Source organism: Astyanax mexicanus, chromosome 1 (genome assembly GCF_023375975.1).
Source record: "Astyanax mexicanus isolate ESR-SI-001 chromosome 1, AstMex3_surface, whole genome shotgun sequence".
In the NCBI taxonomy this organism is placed as follows: Eukaryota; Metazoa; Chordata; class Actinopteri; order Characiformes; family Acestrorhamphidae; genus Astyanax; species Astyanax mexicanus.
In genome coordinates, this window is record NC_064408.1 from 109,070,269 (window position 1) to 109,092,581 (window position 22,313).

Consider the following 22,313-nt stretch of genomic DNA (forward strand, 5'->3'; position numbering starts at 1 on the left):
CCAGCGGCTGTTCTCGCTACGGTCTGGCTGAAAACGACGGATCTGTGACCGGCTCAACACGTAGGCTGGTTTATTAAAGCTAAATGTGGAAAATTAATCGTTTTTTTTATTATTTATGAATTGCTCTATTTGTATAGGGTTAAATTACTCTGATAGAAAATATAATTCAATAAACATGAGGTTTTATTTTTTTGGTTGCATTACATCTTTTATGGTTGATTATGGAAAAAAACAACATTTATTGAACATTTAATTATTTTAATATTTATTTATTTTTAGCATTTTATTTTAACATTTATTTAACATCAGGTGATTTTGAACTTCTGACAATGAATCAACGTTCATTTAAAGGTTTTATTTAATGGTTGTGCAGAGTAAAGCAGTACAGTATGTAACTATACTTTTATATATATTTTATTATTATTATTATTATTATTATTATTATTATTATTATTATTATTATTATCATCAAGGGGAATTTCTTTGCCATGCTAATTGTCAGCGCAATTTACTAGATATATTGTTTTCCACCATCAAACAACACATAAGCCACGACTTAGCAACACCATAGCAACCACCATGGACATCTTAGCAACCAGGCTAGGCTGCTTTTTTTTTCAATGGAGTACCATCACACACTGCATGGAGTAGCCTGCAAAACCTACAAATGTCCTTGGTCAAAATGTCGGTTACTGTGAATAGTAAAATGAAAAGATGAACTGATCCCCAAAAGTAAATATTTAACATACACCAATCTTGCTTAAAATGTTGAAAATTATTAATTTTATTTTAGAAAATTGTATAGTGAAAAAAATGAAAAAAGGACAAAGGGAGTAAGTGGCTATTAAATGTTTTTTTTTTCTACTGCCAAACTGATCAGAAAACTGATCATGCTAAAAAAAAAAAAAAAAAAAAAAAGGTTAAAAATAATATTTTGTGACTTTTAAAGATCATTTTCCATTTTTCTTTTCACAGTAACATGTTTGACCCAGGTTGTCCAAACCTTTGCAGGATACTATGGATGTGTGAATAAAAAGTTCAACACTTTTGTTCCATTCTCAATAGAACTTGCTTCGAGTCTTATTCTGTGACTATTTTTCTTCAAGGTCTTTTGATCTGCTTTTCAGCTTACAGTAAAGAAAAATCAATGTTTTTTCCTTTTATTCCCAAGATACCCGTTCAGTGCAGTGTATAAATTCTGTGCGTACTGGTGCAATGATTTAGATCTGTTCATCTCTTTACAAGGTCCACGGTGTACAGTAGAAATGTGTCTTTTTGTATGTACAAAACACCTGCTATTAAAAAGACCCCTATGTGTGACCATATATGGGGTGCAAGAGTATGTGTGTTCCTACCAAACATACAGTATGTCATGGATTGTTGCATGGTTACAGTCACATGTAAAAAAACAAGGTTAAGCACAACTAGGCTAAATTCTGTAATCTTGCAGGCGTAAGAAACCTTAAGCTGTAAACCAGTGGATTTGCATGGTATTGTGGGAACTGTAGTAGCTGAGGAGTATTGCTTGTTACTGTATTCTTGTTTGTCCCCACCCACAACTTATCGTGAGAGAGTAACACAAACACATTTTACTCTCTTTATTCTATATCTCTCACTGTTCCAACATTACACTTTACAGCTTAATGAACACACTACAGGTTGTACTGTCCACCCCAGGGGGCGCTATACAGCAATAGATGGAAAAAACTTGACTGTTTCAGTTTATTTTAAAGAAACCTGGGTTAACCTGGGTCGCAAAAATACCAACCTAATATTGTGATACAGTATGCAACCCTGCTTTAATAACTACACTATTTGTTAAACAACAATACAATACAATACAATAGCCAGGCCAAGACAAGACAGACACAAGGTATGAGGTCAAATTAACTTTATTCCACAACTTTTAACACAGGATAAACAAAAACAAACTGATAAAAGGAAAAGCCAACTAATATTTGGCTATATCAGTAACATTTTAAGTGTGGCAGGTAGATTACTCAGTATCACTGTAGGCATACACTTGGTAGCTGCTGTAGATGGCAGTAAATTATTGTTTTCTTTTTTTTTTTTTTTACATGTATTCTAGCATGAATACGCCACCATATAGACAGACTGACCAAAATATGGGTCAGATTAACTTTTTTTTTCCAATAACAATAAACAAAAACAAATCAAATCCAATTAATATTTGGATATATATCAGTAACATGAACTGCATTTCAAATATGATGAGTAGATTTTTGCTGGAAATCTTGCTTGATATAGGAATGAACACAGTGTTGGATGAACTTGGGAATTATTTGGCTTTCTTCTGCTTGATGCACATCCAAATGAAGAAAAACTATACAAATATATGTAAATTAATGGACAGACAAGTCAAGATTAACACTCTTATTAGAACTATGAAAACAATATTATAATGATATTGTTCACAATGAACATCAGCTTTACGAAACATTGCATAAACTGTTTTTGTTGAGCAGATTCTGTTGACACTGTGTCAGAAAGACATTAACAGATGTTTGTAACATGAATGATGGTGTAAACACGCCCTCAATAATGCTTGACCTTTCACCTTAAATATACTAAAAGCTTCAATAAGTGTTTTTATACTTCTTCTACTTTTCACAGCAACATTTAAATTGATTTAAAAAATAGAATAATTTGCTAAATCAATCTTGCCACTATGAAATCATCCTCTAGTAAAGAAAATAAAAATACTGTCTAAACAGGAAATACACTGATACATATTCGTCATTTTTAGAGATTTGCACTTGTGGTGTTTTTAACTGAGGGGAAGAAAATGTAAATAGCTTAACATTTAATAGCTTTGAGGAGCAGCTTCCTCACACTGTCCTATACATTGATGCCTTCCTAATCTTAAAGTGCTGGTGTTTTAAATATCTAGATCTAAAAATAACAAACAAAGAAAAAACAAACTTCTAATTATGGAATAATTAGCGCGGAAAGTCGATTGTCATTATTAAAAACACATGCAGATACTCTATATATACACAAACAGCAAGAAACAGCGAAGGGTGGGTTAATGTGCAAGACCTATGCTCCATTAGCTTCTTGGACATCCGAGAAAAAAGGAGAAAAAAAGGAGAAAAAAAAAAACAACTTATAATAAAGGACAATTATAAAACACTAATTTGTCCTCATAATTTAAACGAATGTGCTTGAGCTTGGCCTTGTGATTGAAAGAGTGCCTCAGGAACTGCTTGATTTATGTGTGAGAAAATGAGCTGACAGGGAATGTAGTGAGTAGTGCAGAGTAAGCATGTGTGAACAGCAAACACAAAAAACAAGCAAACAACAAGTAAACCAACAACCACTTGGCCCTCTTTATAAAAACCCTTTTGTGGGGGGTGTCAGAAAAGAGTGAGGGCAAGAGAGCAAGAGCAGGAGAGTGAGGACGAGAAAGAGAGAGATGAAAGTGAGAGAGTGTGTGAAAGATTATGAACAGTATGTATAAAATACATGCTGGCAGTCTTTGTCTTTAGGATAAATTACAAAAAATCCCTACAAGGGCTCCTCCTCTAGAGGATTAAACTGTATTAAAATATAGGGCTAAATTCTGCAATCTAAAAAAACCCAAAAGGTCAATGATCCAACATGTCATGACATAAGCGAAATCACTCTGTGTATCCAAAAATAATAAAAATCGCAATAAATACAGTTCTGGAAAAATAAGAGACCACTTAAACATTGATTTTTTTTAGTTTTACAAAACTGAAAACCTCTGGAATTTAAATCAAGAGGAAGATGGTTGATCACAAGCCATCAAACCAAGCAGAACTGATTTTTCACCAGGAGTGGCATAAAGTTATCCAAAAGCAGTGTGTAAGACTGGTGGAGGAGAACATGCCAAGATGCATGAAAACTGTGATTAAAAACCAAGGTTATTCCACCAAATATTGATTTCTGAACTTAATTAAAAGGTGAAAACATTTTAGTGTAATAAATATCTATACATATATAATATCTATGCATTTTGTATGTACATCATTAAATCTATTTAAATTTTATCAGATACATTTTTTACCATCTCATCTACCTCTAGCTTTGTGTTTTATTAGAATAACAGATTTTTTTGGGCTGTACTTGGACTGTCTTGGGGTAACTTCATGGCATTTCAGATGACTGGGACATAGAAAGAAATGAATAAGCTTCTATCTTTTTTCAATAAATCTCTACATTTCCTAATTCTTAGTAGAATTCCAATGTCATTTTAAATTAACAAAACGACAAAGATGCATATAAATGAAAATAAATTGTTGGGTTTACATACAGCCAATAGCATGTCTGGTAGACATAATTTGGTATTACGAGAAATGGAGCCTGTGTTTAAACAGATCTGCAAACGACCAATACTACCAATACTGCAGAGTTCATGTCTGAGGTATGAGCTCAACTAAAAAAAAAAAGGTTCAGCAGGAGGAGGTAGCATCTAACATCTCAACAGAAACTATACTGATACACAGTCACTAACCACGACACCCCAACATCCCTAAGTCCTTCCTTACAACAAACACAATTTACAATAGTGGAATCACTTCTAAAGCTTAGCTTCAGCCATTTGGTTTCATCAGCATTATGGTCTTCCTTCCTGATGGGCAAACTGAACAGGGTGAAACCAAATCAGTTTTTTTTGTTGTATATAAAATACTGGCAAAATAAAAAATAGTAAAAAATAAAAAAAACAGAACGACCTTATTCTTTGCCCTCTTATTGACACACTGGGGAGAGTGCTGGGACTTGTGCTAGTTGAAATGGCTCACTAGTTCAAGGTTGTGCAGGATTTGGCTTAAAATATCTCTTTCATGCACTGGGTGCTAGAAATGGGTCAGCATGTAGAGGGTCTCAAGACATGCCTTTGACAATGAGGAGTAAGAGAGGCCAGTAACCAGGGACAAGAAGGAGAGAAAAAAAAAAAAAAAGTAAAGCGCTAAAATCTTCCATGTTCCTGTACCCCCAAGAGACGGGCATCATCAGTTATATAATGACCTAACATGAATAAAAGCACGAGCTAGTGTTCTGGTGCTCTTGCACGACTAATGAGAATACATGCTTCCATTGGCAGTGCATGGCCTGGGGTGTATAGGCAGACTAGGCACAATGGCTGATATACTAAGCTAAATGTGGTTCTTCATGTCAGTTTGTTTTGCCAAAAAAGATTTACAAAGGTTTTCATGCTAAAGACTTTTACCATAAACGTTATCACTATAGAATATAATACAGTATACATAAATATTGACTTGTAATAATTATATTTTAACCTACACTTTTACAAATAAAGGTGCTTTTTAAGCAATTCCTTGAACGATGCCATAAAACTGTAATTCCTAACCCTGGTCCAGGAGAAGCCACGCTTTGCACATTTTAGTGCTTTACCACTGCATGGTACCCACACTTACTACTCAACTCAACAGAATGAATAAGAATTAGCACTCTACAAAGTTTACACTGATAACTAAAAATAAACCCAGTTTCAGCAGGTAGCAGGTACCAAATTTGCATAATGGAAATGCAAAAAATAAAGTCAAGAGTAAAGTCAAGTGAAATAGTGTGGACACCATGCTGTGGAAAAGCACCATATGGATATATTCACAACAATTAAAAACAAGATCTAAAATAACAAAACAAACAAACAAAAAAACAACATTAATAATATTGCAAATGCTAGACAGTCGACAACTGTGCACATTTTATAATAAAATAAAATAGAGGGGTTCGTTTGTAGGGATTAATTTGTTTCCAGTGAAATGACCCTCAGTAGAGACTCAATAGAGTACAGTCATGTGCAAATTATACAATAGAAACATCGTAATTAAAGGAGCAGCCCAATCACGGTTCTTCCCATCTCAAACAACATATTCCAGTGCGCTTTGCTAAATCAGAATCAGTAAAATAGCACTAAGAGGTTTTGTTTTTTTGTATACATATATATATTTTTTAGCTAGATACACAGTTAGATATTTACTATTTAAAATTACAGTATGCTGTGTTTTTGGCATTACAAATTCTGGATGGATTAATTAAAATCGAATATACAGGAGGCAAGGTAAACAATAAAATGTGCAGACAGGTAAGGAACCACTATGAGCAAAACCAGAGAAGACCCACCTTGTTTTTTTTTTTTTGTTTTTTTTTGTAGGGTTATAGATTGGCAGGAACTTGGCGATACCATATATAGCTATATATTGGTGTTACGGTACAAAAGATTGCATTATATTGCAATACTGTAAGCAAGGTGACATTGTGACTGTTTAATCAAAGTTTAGTAAAAATAAATAAATAAAATAAAATAAAATAAAGAATCCTTGTGGGCAGAGTTTAAATTAAAATGAACCAGTGTCAGACACCACACTTTACATAAAAATCTAATTTAAAAATCTGTGTTATATTTTTGAAAAACAAAAGTGAAGGGTGTGATTGGAAATAACCACACCTTTACAATAAAGTATTGCAAAAAAAAAAATCACTGTACTTCAATATATCATTTTTTACACTCCTAAAAAGTCTGTTTATGTTGAAAGTCTTTACCCATTTAAAATGTTTATTTTTTAAGGAAAAAAAAAAAAACGAATATGTGTTTTTTATGGCATTGTTCAAAGAACCATCAGAAGTATTTGCAACTGAGTGTTTTTGGGAACTCTTATGTATGAAGCACTGCTTAACTTTTATAACCATTTCTAAACAAACAATGAATACTATATAAACTCCTAAATATATTTGTAAGTCACCGTTTGATATTTGATTTGGCTTGCTCATTATATATATAGAAACTAAAAAAATAGCAGGAATGAGGATCAGGTCGGGAGGACCAATCGGCTTCAAGCAGTACAGTGGCAGTAAGAGTGAAGCAAATGTAGTGATATAGAAGGCAGGAACAGTGTCCTCATTGCTGGTGGCTGGAGCAGCTTCATAAGCTTAGTATTAAACTTAGCAAAGCAGCAAAGTAAAAAGGCATAGTGGCATTGTTTATGTTAGATGAGGAGTGTATGTGTGTTTATATGTGCTCACATTTGCTATATGTGCTTACCGGTGCCTTAAAACAACATAAACTGCTACATTCTTGATCCAATACTGCACCATTAGACTTGATCTACTGTATTGTTGCATAGAGATTCTATAAAGTCTTCTATCACACTTCATACATCAACTTGACCTACCTTTCTCCTTCTCTCTTCATTCTCATTCTCCCAGTCAAGACAAAGCAGTCTTCACTTTAAATCTTACAGTAAAAGCTCCTCAAACTACGCCCTCTCCGCCATCTTTGCTAGTGGTCCTCTGAAAGAACTTGTTAGAAGCTCTTCTGGTGCCTGAAGCCCCGTAATTCGTCCTTTCCAGTTTGCGGTGTTTGCGCAGCTCAGGAGGCGGGTCGTTCGCGATGAAGACCTCTCTGATGCGCTCCATGCAGACGTTGGAGGCCTCGCGGGTCTCCTTGGAGAGCTGGGACAGGCTGAGGAAGCCGTGCGGGAGGTCATCCACCACACACAGAGTCACGGGCTGCTCCACGTTCCGCAGTCGTTTGGCAAACATCACGGAGTCATCTAGCATGGGGTCCAGAGCACAGGCCTGGGGGAAGGGGCAGAGAGGCAAGCAGACAATAATTAATGAGGCTTCTAAGAATCGTCTGCTAAATTCCGAGAGAACAGCTGGATCCTTTATCACATATTCAACGAATACTAGAGTTTTTCCTGTAAAGCTTCACAGCAGCCTCGTCATTTTCTCCGAAAGTTCAACCAATTTAGATTTAAGGCCACTAGTGCACAAAAAGTACTTGTACTACTTAGGGTGGCATAATTAAAATAAGCCACCAAGTTCAGCTTTTTAATAAAACACCTGCTTTAACAGAAAACTCCCTTCACCTCGTTTCAAAAGCTGACCTTTTAGTAATCTTAGAGAGCGTACTTCTGCTTTTTAGAACACTTTAGTGTAAAATCACTTTATTCACCACAACTGAGCCGCAAAAAAGCTCAAAGTCAGATAACTGCAGTTATTACCATACATTTTATAACTGCAGGTTATACAATTTAAAGAAAATTGGAAGACGCCATTAACCTTTCCAGGAAAGCTTGGTAATGAATCTTTGCACGGGGCTACATAAGATGTATATATCTTTTTATTTCTTGACAAAAAGTATAGTAAAAAAAAAAAAAAAAAAAAGAAGCGGAGACATCCTGTACAGGTGAATGATCAGTGGAGCTCAGTGTTGTTACCAGTGTTGCTAGCTCTTACTGTACTGGGCTGAGGTATGTACTCTCAAAAGAGGTATCCAGTTAGTTGTGTTAAAAGTATTGACTCTGCTTTCCTGACAAGGCACAAAGGTTTGTTTCCCCCCCTAATCAGACTGGCAATATTTGGGATACTATTGGGATTTAAAACACTGGCTTCAGTGGGTTACTAACGCCATAAATGAGACCGATATTGTAATTTAGGGGCAAAGTCCTGTTACTGAGGGGGATGGTAAAACACTTTACCTCAAGCAAAATATCAAAACCATCTAGTAAATATAGTTTTACCACAATTTTGACTATTGGAGAATTGCCCTCAGAACCCCAATGCAGTTTTTTATTATTATAACCCAGATGATGATCCCAAAAACAATTAACCTTGAGGGCTTGAGAACTTCACTGAAACACAACACTGAGTTTAGTTTACATTTTTGTCAGACAGTATTCCTGCTGTTGCTGTAGATCCACAGAATATTTTGTTTTATAAAAGAATAATAATAATCAGTGATAATTTGGCCTTCTAGTACTTTTGTTTCTTAGTAGGACTGTCAGGGATATAGTGTACAAAAATCAACAAGCTGCATCACTAGAGACCTGAGAACGGAAATCATTTATCTGCAAAAGATCCTGCTGAATCTCTTCTTCTCTTCAAGTTCATTTCAAGACTAGTGACATCATGTAGGCTTATACACTTCTAAATGTGTCTCATGTTGACTTTTTTTCCAACAGGTCACCTTGGTGTCTTGTGAAAGTGGGACATTCGGCTCATGTCTCCAGTCTCTCACTCGCGATCTAAAATAGAATCTAATCAGTGCAGTCATTAATTAATTAATTAATGCACACATTCACTTCGAACTTCAAAATCCCACAAACAAGCTGTTTTTTCACAAACAGAATTTCAGAATTCTCTCAAAAACACTAAATATGGCAATAGTGACTCCCTTACCACTATGTGTATAGGAGGAAGTCCCTTTAGCATGTTGTCTGGAGCCAGCAGGGGGGACATGTAGGGATTTCTGAAGATAGGGGAAGGGTCCACCTTCATCTCAGCAAGCTGCTCTGAGCGCAGTGGCTCAAAGCCCTCAGGAAATTCTCTGGGGTTTTCACAGTCATTCTCTCTCTCTGGGGGAGGTACAGCTACAGCGGAGATCGATCTCAACACAGCGGGATCTACTTCTTTGGAAAGGAAGAAACTGACATCCTCTGGCTAAAAAAAAAAAAAGGTAGAGGGTTAAAAAAATATATATATAAAATAATACATACATATTTAAAAGAAAATATGACAACCTCAAATAACTTTCTCTACTTAATTGTGTACTTAACTTTACCATCCTCACCAATATATATATATATATATATATATATGCTGAAAATAATATTTTTACGATTAAACCAAAAACAATCGAGTGAACTGACTAGGCATTCTGCTGTAAGATCTCTAGAAGATTTAATTAGCCTAGCATACAGTGGCTTGCAGTATTCACACCCCTTGAACGTTGTTACCTTAAAACCACAAACTTGAATTGTATTTTAATTTTTAATTGACAAACACAAAATATTGCATAAGTGTGAAGTGGAAGAAAAATGATATGTTTTTTTTTTTTTTTTTTTTTTTAATCAAATAGAAATCTGAAAAGTGTAAGGTGCAAAAGTATTCAGCTCTCTAAAACTGCTAAATAAAATCCAGTGCTATTAACTGCCATAAGTCAATTAATTAGTTAACAGGGTCCAGTTGTGTGCAATTTAGTCTCAGTATAAATACAGATGTTCTGTGAAGACCTCAGTGGTTTGTTAGATAACACTAGTGAACAAACAGCATCGATCACTTGTCTTATTACTTAAAATTTTAATAAAATCAATTTAAGTTTGTGGCGGTCATGTGACAAAATGTGGAAAAGTTCAAGGGGAATTAATACTTTTGCAAACCACTGTAGCTCTGCCGAATAATAAATGAGGTTCAACAAATGTGACTCAAATGTTCTCTTAAGCTATTGTATCTATTAGAAGATCATCTTTACCTCCTGCACAAAACTATACATTTTAAGGCTTTAACTCAACTCACTGAAGTTAATATATAAAAAAGAGCTGATTATAAAAGTAGAGTTCGGTGTGTACCTTGCTCTCTGGGAGTGATGTGGGATTGAGGGCAGGATTTTGGTGTACTGTGGTACTGTTGGCGCTGGTAGAGCTGGTGGTGTGAGTAGTCAGGTTCTGACAGGTCTGACTTTTCAGAGACTCTCTCCTCACTGAGAAGTCAGACAAAGCCTCTGGAGCTGAAGGATCCTTGTGTGGAGAAGTCAGGGTTCCATCAGACACACTGTTCCTCACAGTGTCTGAAAAAAGGGGTGGACGAGAGAGAAAGATAAAGAGAGGATGAGTATATTATGCCTGTTAGGAAGAGCTAGCTGGTATGAACTATGTAGAAGCCACTGTGGTGCATCTGATTAAAATGCTGGAGATGATGTACTCCGAAAAACAGTGTTTATTGCAGCAGATGAATTATGGTAGATACTGAATAGATGAATAGATGCAATCCGTTTGAGAGTGTGTTTGTGTGCGATTCTGAAACAACAGATATAAAAGGGATACTTACTACTTGAAACACAACACTGACTACAATTTGCAACACTAACAACTACACAAAGATGCACACTTATATGAGGTATTATCTGATAATAATTATAGGCAGATCAGAAACAGCTAGAAGATATACAGAGCTATACAAAAAGCTAACCAGGGTACCACTTTAAAATAAGACTACCTTTATAAAGAGTTTTTAAATGGTTTACAATTAGTTTATTAAATGGTTACTATTTAGGTTGTAAATGTCTTAAAAATCATTTATAATCAGTTATAACACATACGTAGAAAGGGCAACAATAACCTGTTGTTTGCCAAATAGTGAACCCACAGCCATCTATAATGTTGCCCTTTCTACGTATATGTGTTACAACTGATTAGTAATGATTTTTAAGGCATTTACAACCTAATTAGTAACATTAATAAACTAACTGTAAACCATTTATAAACCTTGTTTTAAAGTGGTACCCTAATCAGTTAGCAAAGCATGTATATCCTTGAAAGTAGACCTTCAACTTGTAAAGTAAGTTATAATTTACACTTTATGAAATAAACAGCTGTGTAGATACTTACAGGTATTTAAATGCACACAATAATTAAATGCTCTTGGTAATCCCATAAAAACAACTTTGCTAAGCTGTCCACCGTCTCCTTTCTCCACTTTTCCTCAACTTTAAACCATTTTGTAAGCAAGCCCCCAACTGAGACCCCTCAGTCTCAGCATCCCCAGACTCGCGCTCTGATTGGCTAAACAAGCGGAGCCATGAGAGTTGCTTGCACTGTGGGTGTGACTCAGTGGAGGAGCTAATTAGCTCCTGAAGAGATCTTCGGGCCAACTCTTGGCTCTTTGTAACAAGGCCAGTAATGAAGTGTAAGCTATTACTAGTGAATCTAAAAAAAAAAAAAAATTAAAAAAAAGAATATAATTAAAGTAATTTTATTTCAGTAATTAGCTTAAATAGATGTATTATACACAGAGTGATCTAATTTAAGCTTTTATTTATTTTATTGTTGATTATCATGGCTTACAACCAATGAAAACCCAAAAATCAGTGGCTCAAAAAAAAAAAAGTATTAAAAAGACCAATTGGTATGTTTGGCAGTGTGGGCAGTGTGCCAAGTCCTGCTGGAAAATGAAATCTGCATCTCCATAAAAGTTGTCAGCAGAGGGAAGCATGAAGTGCTGTACGATTTTCTGGGAAAACACTGCAATGACTTTAGACAGTGGATCAACACCAGCAGATGACATGTCTCTCCAAACCATCACTGATTGTAGAAACTTCACACTAGACCTCAAGCAGTTTGAACTGTGTGTCTCTCCACTCTTCCTACAGACTCTGCTCCCTTAATTTACAAATGAAATGCAAAGGAGAGACAGATCATCTGCTGGTTTTGGTCCACTGTGTTTTAATTTAGTGCAGCTTACAGCACTTCCACAACTGTTATGGAGATGCAGATTTCATTTTCCAGCAGGACTTGGTACACTGCTCACATTGTCAAAAGTACCAACTGGTCTTTTATAATATTTACATTTGATGAGACACTGATTTTTGGGTTTTTTCATTGGGTGTAAGCCACAACCAACAATGAAATAAATACAAAAAAATAGATAGATAAATAGATAAAATAGATCACTCTGTGTGTAATATATCTATATAATATATGAGTTTTAATGATATTGAAATTTTGTGATGCAAAAGTGCATTCAGAGGTTTCAGGGTTTCAGTGGCTAAATCGCACAACATTAGAACCCAAATGTTATGAAAGACTGCTTAAAAAGAACCAAGATCAATCCCCTAATCACATTTTGGAAATTGCACACACATTTTCAGTGCTGTAGTTAAGAAATACATGTACAGGCAAAGCACACTGAGGACTGTAGAGGGCCTCCAAAGCACACTGAGGTCCATCTACAAATCTACAAGTTTAAGATAAGCTCTGGCTAAGCCCACTTAATGGTGGTGACTAAGGTCCCTTGCAGAGACTGTGCCACAGTGACTGCTCCTAAACTCCCTGACCATGAGGAGTAGAAATAAAGAGCTATTTAATATCTTAGCTATGGCGATCCAATACATATTTTCAGCTACTGTTATCTAACTTTATACTCAAAGGCTGTTTTACCATTAGGTATTATACTTAAAATATATATTTCAATATAATCATAGAGCAAGAATGACTTTCATACATAAAATAAGCAGAGAAGCCTTTCAGTATGAATTGATTTTATACATATGGTTAATGGATGTAAAATTGAGCTTGTTATATGGGAGAAACAGATAGATCAGTTTTGGTAGTCCAATAACGGATATACAGATTCTTTTAATATTATTTTTATTATTATTCACTGTACTGTAACACATTAGTTGTAGACATCTGATACTTCTCAGTCACGCGAGTCGTGTCATATGCACGTACAGAGATAATGTATTTGACGTGTGAACACGTCTACAATTCAGGTCGACAAGCCTCAAAAGCAGCTCATTCACTGATTCACTGAACACTTTCTGAGTCATGTGGTAATCACGCTCAGATGCTCACAGAGAAGGGATTAGGTGGGAGCACGGGAGAGTAGCCCTGTAGATTCATGATACAGTCAACTCAACAAACCTACTGCCTTCTAAAAGTCTGCTTTAAACTCTTTTTATCTCTTTAAGGAAAAACATTATCAAATTATGTTAATTTTAAGTTTAAGTTTATGCCTAAGTTTAGTAAGGCATTAGACTCTTAATTATAGTAATCCGACATAATGAACATGATTGAACTGCTGGCGCCTCAGTTGGATTTGATTCCAAATGAAAAGTAATCATTGTGGCATTAATGTACAATTAAATTAATTTACAATTAGTTTAGCAAATTTAATGGCTAGTGGGCGTAGTGAGTAAGTTCCAAGATTGAGCCAAAATTGAATACTCTAGTGTCCTTTTTCAAAAACAAACCCCACAGTAAAATGGGTTAAAACACCAAAACTGTTACAGAACAGTCACTTCATTACACTAAACAATATTACTAAACAGAGCTCTGGGGAAAAAAAATAAGAGAACACTTAAAAATTATGAGTTTCTTTGATTTTTACCAAATTGAAAACCTCTGGAATATAATCAAGAGGAAGCTGGATGATCACAAGCCATCAAACCAAGCTGAACTGCTTGAATTTTTGCACCAGGAGTGGCATAAAGTTATCCAAAAGCAGTGTGTAAGACTGGTGGAGGAGAACATGCCAAGATGCACGAAAACTGTGATTAAAACCAAGGTTTTTTCCACTAAATATTGATTTCTGAACTCTTAAATTTGATGAATATTAACTTGTTTTCTTTGCATTATTTGAGGTCTGAAAGCTCTGCGTCTTTTTTTTTTTTGCCATTTCTTATTTTCTGCAAATAAATGCTCTAAATGGCAGTATGTTTATTTGGAATATGGGAGAAATGTTGTCCGTCGTTTATAGAATAAAACAACAATGTTCATTTTACTCAAATATAATCAAAATCAGAGAAACTTATTCAGAAACTGAAGTGGTCTCTTAATTGTTTTCCAGAGCTGTAGGTGCATTGCCTGAGACTAATAACACTATAAAATCTTATGTTTTACTGGTAGTCAAACTACACACCTGAACTGGCTCTGTTGGGGTCCAGGAGAGAATGGATCCAGTTCGAGGCTCCTTGTCTGAAGTCTCTAAGGAGAAGAGCAGTGTCTCTCCTTACCATGCTCAGAGTGCTGACCTTCTCTACCTGTTTCTCCACCTGTGAGTCCATACCTATACAATCAAACGCACAATGAACAACTCAGTAAGAGTCTGAATACAGAATGGAAGGAACGCAATTACAGACATATAGTCATACTGAGTATGTAGCCATGCAGAGCACAGCTCGAGTACGATACTGTATATTAATTCATTATCTGCATTATATGCAGTGCTTAAAGAGACCATCGTGACTTTATTGATCTCAATACAATAACCCTATCGACAAGAATATACAAACATGACCTCAATCATTATTGCTGACCTCAGTATTGCCCATTATGTTTACTTATTGAGAAGAGTCCATAAACTTGATCGATCCAGTTTGCTGACTTTGTGTTTTTATTTTAATTAATTAGGATGTTTTAATACATTTATAGCCAATTCCAATTCCAATGTCCAATGTTGTTTTTCACTGTGGTAGCTAAAAAAACAAACCAGGTCAGGTAGTTTAGCTACAATGCAGTGGAAAAGGTGCCATAATGAACCTAAGCCCAGTTGTAAAGGCTCTGCACAATTGTAAAAATCAAATTTAAATATTTTAAGACCTTAATAAAATGCACTCATAATTTCATTGGTAAATTTTTTTTTATTGTATTCAAAATCTAAACTTAACGTTTTCCATTTGTTTTTGTTTTTTTGTTATTTTATAATTTTGTTCCATTGTGATGCAAAACAGACCCAACATAACATATGTAAGTGGCATGAGCTCTTTAGTAGCTTCCTGCACATATGGAGAAAAAAAAAAGGAAATTATCAATTAAATTGTAGTGATGTTTACTACTAACACTATTATTAACAGATTAGCAGATTAACATACTGCTACTACTGCTACTACTACTACTACGACTACTACTGCGACTACTAGTACTAATACTAATAATATTAATAATAAACATTTTAGTATCTTCCCTATAAATAATTATAAGTGTCCATTTATCATTATCCGATTTGGCCACATCATAGTGAGCTCGCTGCTAATCTTGGTTCGCTCCACGAATTAGATTTTTACGGTAGACCACCATAATTCAGACACATCGTCAAATGAAAATTTAAGGCATTTTAAGACCTTAAATTCACCGGATTTTAATTTAAGATATTTTAAGACTTTTTAAGGACCTGCAGGAACCCTGACTACAGTCATCCATCCACTTCTAAATATTACTGATATTACTGTTCCTGACCTGCATAAGCACTGAGGCAGCGCGAGAGCACACTAAGAGGCAGAAGAGGGTCCATAAGGCTGAGCAGGCGGGAAGGCGAGGCATAGGCGGTGAGCAAGGTGGCAGGATAGGCGGCCATGATACCATCCGGCAAGCGCACTCCATGAGCCACTGCCCTCATTGATACGGTCACACAGAGGTTACCTCCTGCACTATCACCAGCCAGACACACGCGCTCACCAGTCCAACCTTAAGAGTGAGAAAGAGGAGAAAATGTTCAATTTGTACATTTCTGTTTGTCATTAGTTCAAGTTCAACAAATCATATTGCAGATAATAAAATAAATCAACCATTTTTTATTGGACAGATCAGTTGAGGATGAAATTGAAATTCTGTCCAGTTTTTGTTAACAGTTAGTCATACATGTATGTGACTAGGGTTGTAGTGTTATTAGATTTACACAGTTATGGTAGCATGGTAAATAGAAAGGTAGCACATGAGATGGTAGCACATTTTATTTCAAACAAATATTTTTTTTTTACATTATGGATTAAACTGCAAATTTCTCAAATTAATAAATTAATTGCTATTTGGTCTTTAAATAGTAAGACATTGATTGGATTCTCTGTTTGGTTCTATGTTTTGCCCAATGCCAGTTTTAAGCAAAATGTATACAGTATGATATCAGTAAATTTTTATATGACACTATAAGCCATATATTACAACCTGCACAAGGCGTGTTGCGATGCTCATTGCTATCATACACCCCACCAACAGTCTGTTTCTCCCCTTGCTCCTGCTTTGTTTAAATAGCAAAGGCACTTGCCATATATCTATGCTGATGGGTGTCATGGTCTGGAAGAGTTTATAAATTTCTGGCCTAGACAAACTTCAAAACATAAGACGTTCATTGCTATCTTGGCAGCAAATTGTCACAGGCCCATCCTAAACACATGTACACCCCTGCTTTTTATGCGCACACAGCAGTCCACATTCCCAATTTCACAGCAGGTATATGCACTGCTGCGTGTCCATATGAAAATAAAAAGCAGGTGTGAACCTCAACAATAAACAGAATGAATGAGTGTGAATGAGCAGCGCTGGATACAGGAAATAGTTATGTGGTATATAAGTAAGAGCGCACCTGTCTTTTAATGGGAATGGGAAGTGAAACAGTGATTGGTTTATTTCATGTTACACCCAAAACACACCCATGATTAATTAAGCAAAGACATACTGACATTCCTTAAATCAAGCAACTTGGTGTGAAGTTGGCAGTTTGCCTATTTAAATCGCTAAAATAGGGAACTATACCCAACAATGGTATACTGTTGGAACTCTATATGCCACAAAGTATGTACTGGTGGAAACTGCTTGCTTATGGGTTTACATGGTATGACAGCCCTAGAGTCTCTTTTGCACTAATGCAGTTAATGCTTGAAAATTAGATCTGTTATATATTATCTGCCTTTATTGTTATATTTTCCATAAATAAATGTTGGTTGGATGAGTCTAAGTGCTTTAATTAAATGTTTAAAACACAAAACATTGCATGCATACATTCATTCACATTGCAGAAACCCTCAAACTCAAAGACGTCCATAATGTCATCATTTGGAGAATACTGAATACAAATCTTGCTGGGCTTAGCTCAACTTACCGAGAAGGTTGTGGTGCTTAATGGCCCAGCAGTAGGCATAGAAACACTCCTCCAAAGCCCTTGGGAATGGGGCCTCTGGAGCAAGAGAATAGTCTACTGACAGGACTGGAGCGTTGAGGTCCTGAGACCAGCTCTTCAGATAGGGCTGAGAGGGAGAAGGCAGCGATTCAGCATGAGAACACTACTTTACTTACTTTCTCCTTTGTTTGCTTATATTATTACACACTAACATTTTTGTTTTAAGATACTTTACAACCACCCTGGGTCTCTGAGACCCAGCTCACATTTTCACCAGACCCGATTCAATGATTCTTACGAGGAAAATGTCAACACAAATTTCAGCCTGCAAGTACTTTACTGTTTATTTATGCAGAAGCTTTAGGGTGCTTTGCATAATAAAACATCTAAAGCTGTTTGAAAATGTAGGCCCTAGGCTACCTGGATCTCTCTGAAGGCACAACAATGCCTGCATGTGTGTGGTGGAGAATGTTTAAATCAAGCTCATCCATTACCCTGCATCTGGATCAATGAGTCATTGAGGGAAGCAACATCAGTTCATGGCCTGAGACAGTAATTACTCCCTCCATCTAGCGCTTGGCACAGGCTGACACTACAGCAGAGCGCTGCCATACATAATATATGCAGAAGAGAGAGGGGAGTGGTCTACCTCATGTGACTTGGACGTCTGTGCCACAAATCCTCCTCCATGGTAGTGCACCACAAGCCAAGGTGATGGGGGACTCCTTTTAGGCTTGATGCCCAGAGAGATGCCCTCAGAACGAGCCATCGCCAACAACTTCTCACTGTCCTGGTGAGAGAGGAATGCAAGATCTTTGGCATTAATACTGAAACAAACCATGATGTTTCAGCACTCAATACTAAAATAGTAAAGACACTTTATTAATCTGAATACAGTGTCAAAGTAATGTTCTGGGGTGCCCTCCCCTCACATAAAGAGAGGGCATACAGCTCTGAAAAACATTAGACCTCTTTAGTTTCTAAATCAGTTTCTCCGATTTTGCTATAAAATGTAAGTAAAATGAACATTGTTGTTTTATTCTATAAACTACAGACAACATTTCTCCCAAATTCCAAATAAAAAACAATGTAATTTAGATCATTTAATTGCAGAAAATGAGTAATGGCTAAAATAAACAAAAAAAGATGCAGAGCTTTCAGATCTTAAAAAATACAAAGAAAACAAGTTCATACTTAAAGTTTCAGAAATCAATATTTGGTGGAATAACTCTGGTTTTAATCACAGTTTTCATGCATCTTGGCATGTTCTCCTCCACCAGTCTTACACACTGCTTTTGGATAACTTTATGCCACTCCTGGTGCAAAAATTCAAGCAGTTCATCTTGGTTTGTTGGCTTGTGATCATCCATCTTCCTCTTGATTATATTCCAGAGGTTTTCAATTTGGTAAAATCAAACTCATCATTTTTAAGAGATTTCTTATTTTCTCAAGAGCTGTATATTTTTGGAAATTAATCACAGAAGGCATTACCGCCCAGAGTTGACAGCACAGGGTAGTAATAATTGTGACCAGAAAAGCCACTGTGAAAGAAATTCATAAATCCATCCATATTCAATGCAGGAGCCAACATACGCATATTCTGCAGGTCAGTTCAGTGTTCTTAGCTTCCATGGGACATGGCAATAGTCAGGGGACACATGGAATTCTAGTGAACTGATGCATGAAAAGGTTAATTACCTGTCCCTCCCTCAGTTCATTAGAGATGAGTCTCATCTGGACTGGGCCAGGGCCAATATGGGCCACAGGAGGAGAGATTGTTACTGTGTGGGTGGGATCAGCCGCCAGTGGGAGGTCGAAGGACACAGGTGGCACAGAGAGGGCACGATTCACCTTCACTTGAGTAGAAGTCATACTGGCCAAACCCTGAAAAAGTGAACAGATAATTAGCGACAATTAGTGGAAAAAAGATCAGTAAGTTCAGACATTCTTATAAACCAAAAGATGACAAGAATATAAATGTAAAATTTGTATACATTTAGACTTCAAAGTATATACTGACCGCAAGGACTTCAGTTTCAGTAACGTTCCAAAAGGTCTTCCAGAAATGAACGTCCAAGTTCTGAGTGATGCGCTCGTACTCCTGACCCCGCAGCTCTGGATCAATGGCAAATTTTCCTGAGGTGAAAAAAGAACTAGCAGCAACACCTGAGAGAAAGATTGATGGGTGGGAGAGAGTGATGAGAGAAGCCACATTAATAATTATCTGCATTCTCATAGTATAAGTAGTATAAGAGTCTTAAGCACCATTATCCTCATATACACTGTATGGCCAAAAGGTATTGGGACACCTGCTCATTCATTATTTCTTTTAAAAATTAAGGTTGAAAAGAGTTTATATCTTACTTTTTTTGGAGTAACCTCTAATTATTATTATTTTTTTTATTCCTAATTTTTGTGTAAAGTGTCTTTTTTTATGTGAAGTCTCACCGCCTCTTTTCAAACTGCTGCTGATGCAACACTGCTGAGTAGCATCACAGCACACTCGGAGGAAAGCACAGCAACTCAGTTCTCATACATCAGCTCACAGACGCAGCCTTGTACTGATCGACATTACCCTTTGGAGTGATGTGGGGAGAGAGTGCCATCTACCCACCCAGAGAGAGCAAGACCAAATGTGCTCTCTCAGGGCTTTGGTAGCCGATGGCAAGCTACATGAACAGGATTCGAACCGACAATCTCAGGTAATGCTCTCTAATAGATTTTGGAACCTTGCTAAGTGTTTGTGAGCTCAGGGTGTCATACAATCTTCAGCCTCACCTCATCTCTCAGCCCCAACTCCCCCAAATTCGTCCCAAAATTACTGGATGGAGCACCATCATTTTTTTAAAGAACACAGTTCCACTGTTCCACAGCTCAATACGTAATGCTACTCAAGCCCTCACTGGTATTAAGGTATGGTGCTAACAGGTTCATGTTTATCTGCTCTACAAAGTCTTTTTCTATAGGCAATACTTCTCAACAGGGAGTAGCCAAGCTGTATGTAGTATCTGTGTCAGCAGCATTGGGTGCAAACTAAAGTAGCTGAATGTCTTATTCAAAAGAGTGTCCACAAACATCTGAGCATTATATTACACAGAATGACCCAGTAGAAGAGGATTTATGTTTTCCCTTGCACTAAACATTCACTATCCTCAAAGCTCTCATTAATAAGACCCCCTAGAAACTGTCCAAATTAACTAAATCATGCCGTTATGGAACTTGTTTAAAACAAATGGCCTGCCTTTGTCAGCTGAATCTATTTTGGGGTGCTGACAAGACAGACTTGGCAGAAAACAATGGCACCACAAAACAGAACACAGAAAACCGGGGAAAGGCACTGCTTCAGGATACTGTGGTGCATTTCGATCCAAGCCTTTAACAAAAGCCAAGCCAATTATTTGAGGTTTATATATTAAGTATGGAGCAGAAACACCTGGCCATCAGTCTCAGGCTGTTATTAAGCTTAGTACACAAACTGTCAAATAAATTGTTGCAAAAATAGTTGCATCCAGAATAAAGGGTAGGATTGCAATGCTATCCTGATGGATGATAAACGACACCAGGATTAATAAAGAATCAAAAGATATGGGCAATCTTGATTATATTTATTGCAATGCGAAAATATGAAAAATGCAACATGCCAGACATCTCAGCATGAAGCTACAGAGGTCCCTAATGGTGCAGGAGATAATCAGTTCCATTAATCTCAAATAATAATGCAGTTCTGCAGATTTTGCATTTTGCATTAGTGGTTGGGTGTTGGTAGTGCGTCCAATAGCATTCCATATATGTGGAGAGCTATGGCACAGGATCTGCAGGATCTCATAACATCAGGCTGTCAAATTTCCTGTAATGAAGACCACTGGTGATCTGGGATTGTACACCAATACTGCACACCAAGACACCAGGCCTTCTGGTCATGAACTGTTGGCCTTCTGGTCTTGCTGACCACGCTGACCACAGTGACCCCACACATTGATTTATCAGCCGTCCATACCTAGACAAAAGTGGGACCTGTGACTAAAAATGTCAGTGGGTCATTTTTAGTTACTCCTTCACAGGCAACCACAACCACCCACCAAGTTTTATTTCTGTTGCTTAATTAATTCCTTCTGGGTGCAATTATTTCTCTGACAATGAGTGTACTTTCTCTCATCCCACACTTCTGGGTAAATATAAATGAGCCATGTAGTCCCCATTTGCAGAATTTTGAGGGAAAAAAATGCTGACCAGCAGCATCGTTCCAGGTAGGCTGCTTAGCAATGTCTTGTAAACTCATTCTTCCTGTCCTGGCTTCGTTTCAGCCACCTAAAATGTGGACTGAGCAGTTGAGTGACAGTAGGAACGGCTCCAGAAGTTACCCAGCGGGGAGCACAACGGGCACGGGAAAAGGGAGTGTGTTTAAAAGAGTCGTACAGCTTAGCCAGCTTGGCCAGGAAAGGCTTCCTAGACTACGCTTCCTAAACAGTGTGAGAAAAGCAAACACTGCGAAAAAGGACTAATGGAACTCAGCTAATCTCATCTGAACAGCAGCTACTATGTTTGGTATTTTTTATTTATGATTAAACTGTTTCAACGCCTCTTCATCTGTGGCTTTCTTAGGGTAGCTGTGGTCTTGGGTAAGGAACTGTAAATTTAAAATTAAAATTCAACCAAAATCTTAAACTCTTTCTTGCCTTAAGGGCCAAAATGACATGCAACTATGCATAACAGCATTAACAACTACCCAAATAATAGTTAACCAGCTTAAAATCAAATGTCTTTGCCTAAAGTGATACTTATTTTAGGTGGAATACAGACTACCAGGGAAAACAAACTTTGCATCATTTTTGACCCTAAGGATAAAAGGAATCTACAGAATGTTAAGATTACACATGATTTAAATCAATACTGGAATAAGTTCCAATATT

General features: G+C 36.7%; 1 protein-coding gene across 5 annotated transcripts in view; it reads right to left on the reverse strand.

Annotated features, from left to right (window-relative positions):
* Window positions 1–1,876: 1,876 nt before the first annotated feature.
* The window catches only part of lipeb (lipase, hormone-sensitive b), a 39,092-nt gene continuing 18,655 nt past the window's right edge, over window positions 1,877–22,313 (reverse strand). For all 5 annotated transcript variants that reach the window (XM_015601076.3, XM_007232441.3, XM_007232440.3 and 2 more), the window contains 9 exons: window positions 19,424–19,569; window positions 19,102–19,287; window positions 18,053–18,193; window positions 17,386–17,530; window positions 15,747–15,974; window positions 14,431–14,577; window positions 10,362–10,579; window positions 9,193–9,453; window positions 1,877–7,587 (listed from right to left, as the gene is read on the reverse strand). In XM_015601076.3, coding sequence (XP_015456562.1) covers window positions 7,261–7,587; window positions 9,193–9,453; window positions 10,362–10,579; window positions 14,431–14,577; window positions 15,747–15,974; window positions 17,386–17,530; window positions 18,053–18,193; window positions 19,102–19,287; window positions 19,424–19,569 — 1,799 coding nt within the window. In that variant the 3' untranslated portion in view covers window positions 1,877–7,260. The remainder of the gene's footprint in view (window positions 7,588–9,192; window positions 9,454–10,361; window positions 10,580–14,430; window positions 14,578–15,746; window positions 15,975–17,385; window positions 17,531–18,052; window positions 18,194–19,101; window positions 19,288–19,423; window positions 19,570–22,313) is intronic.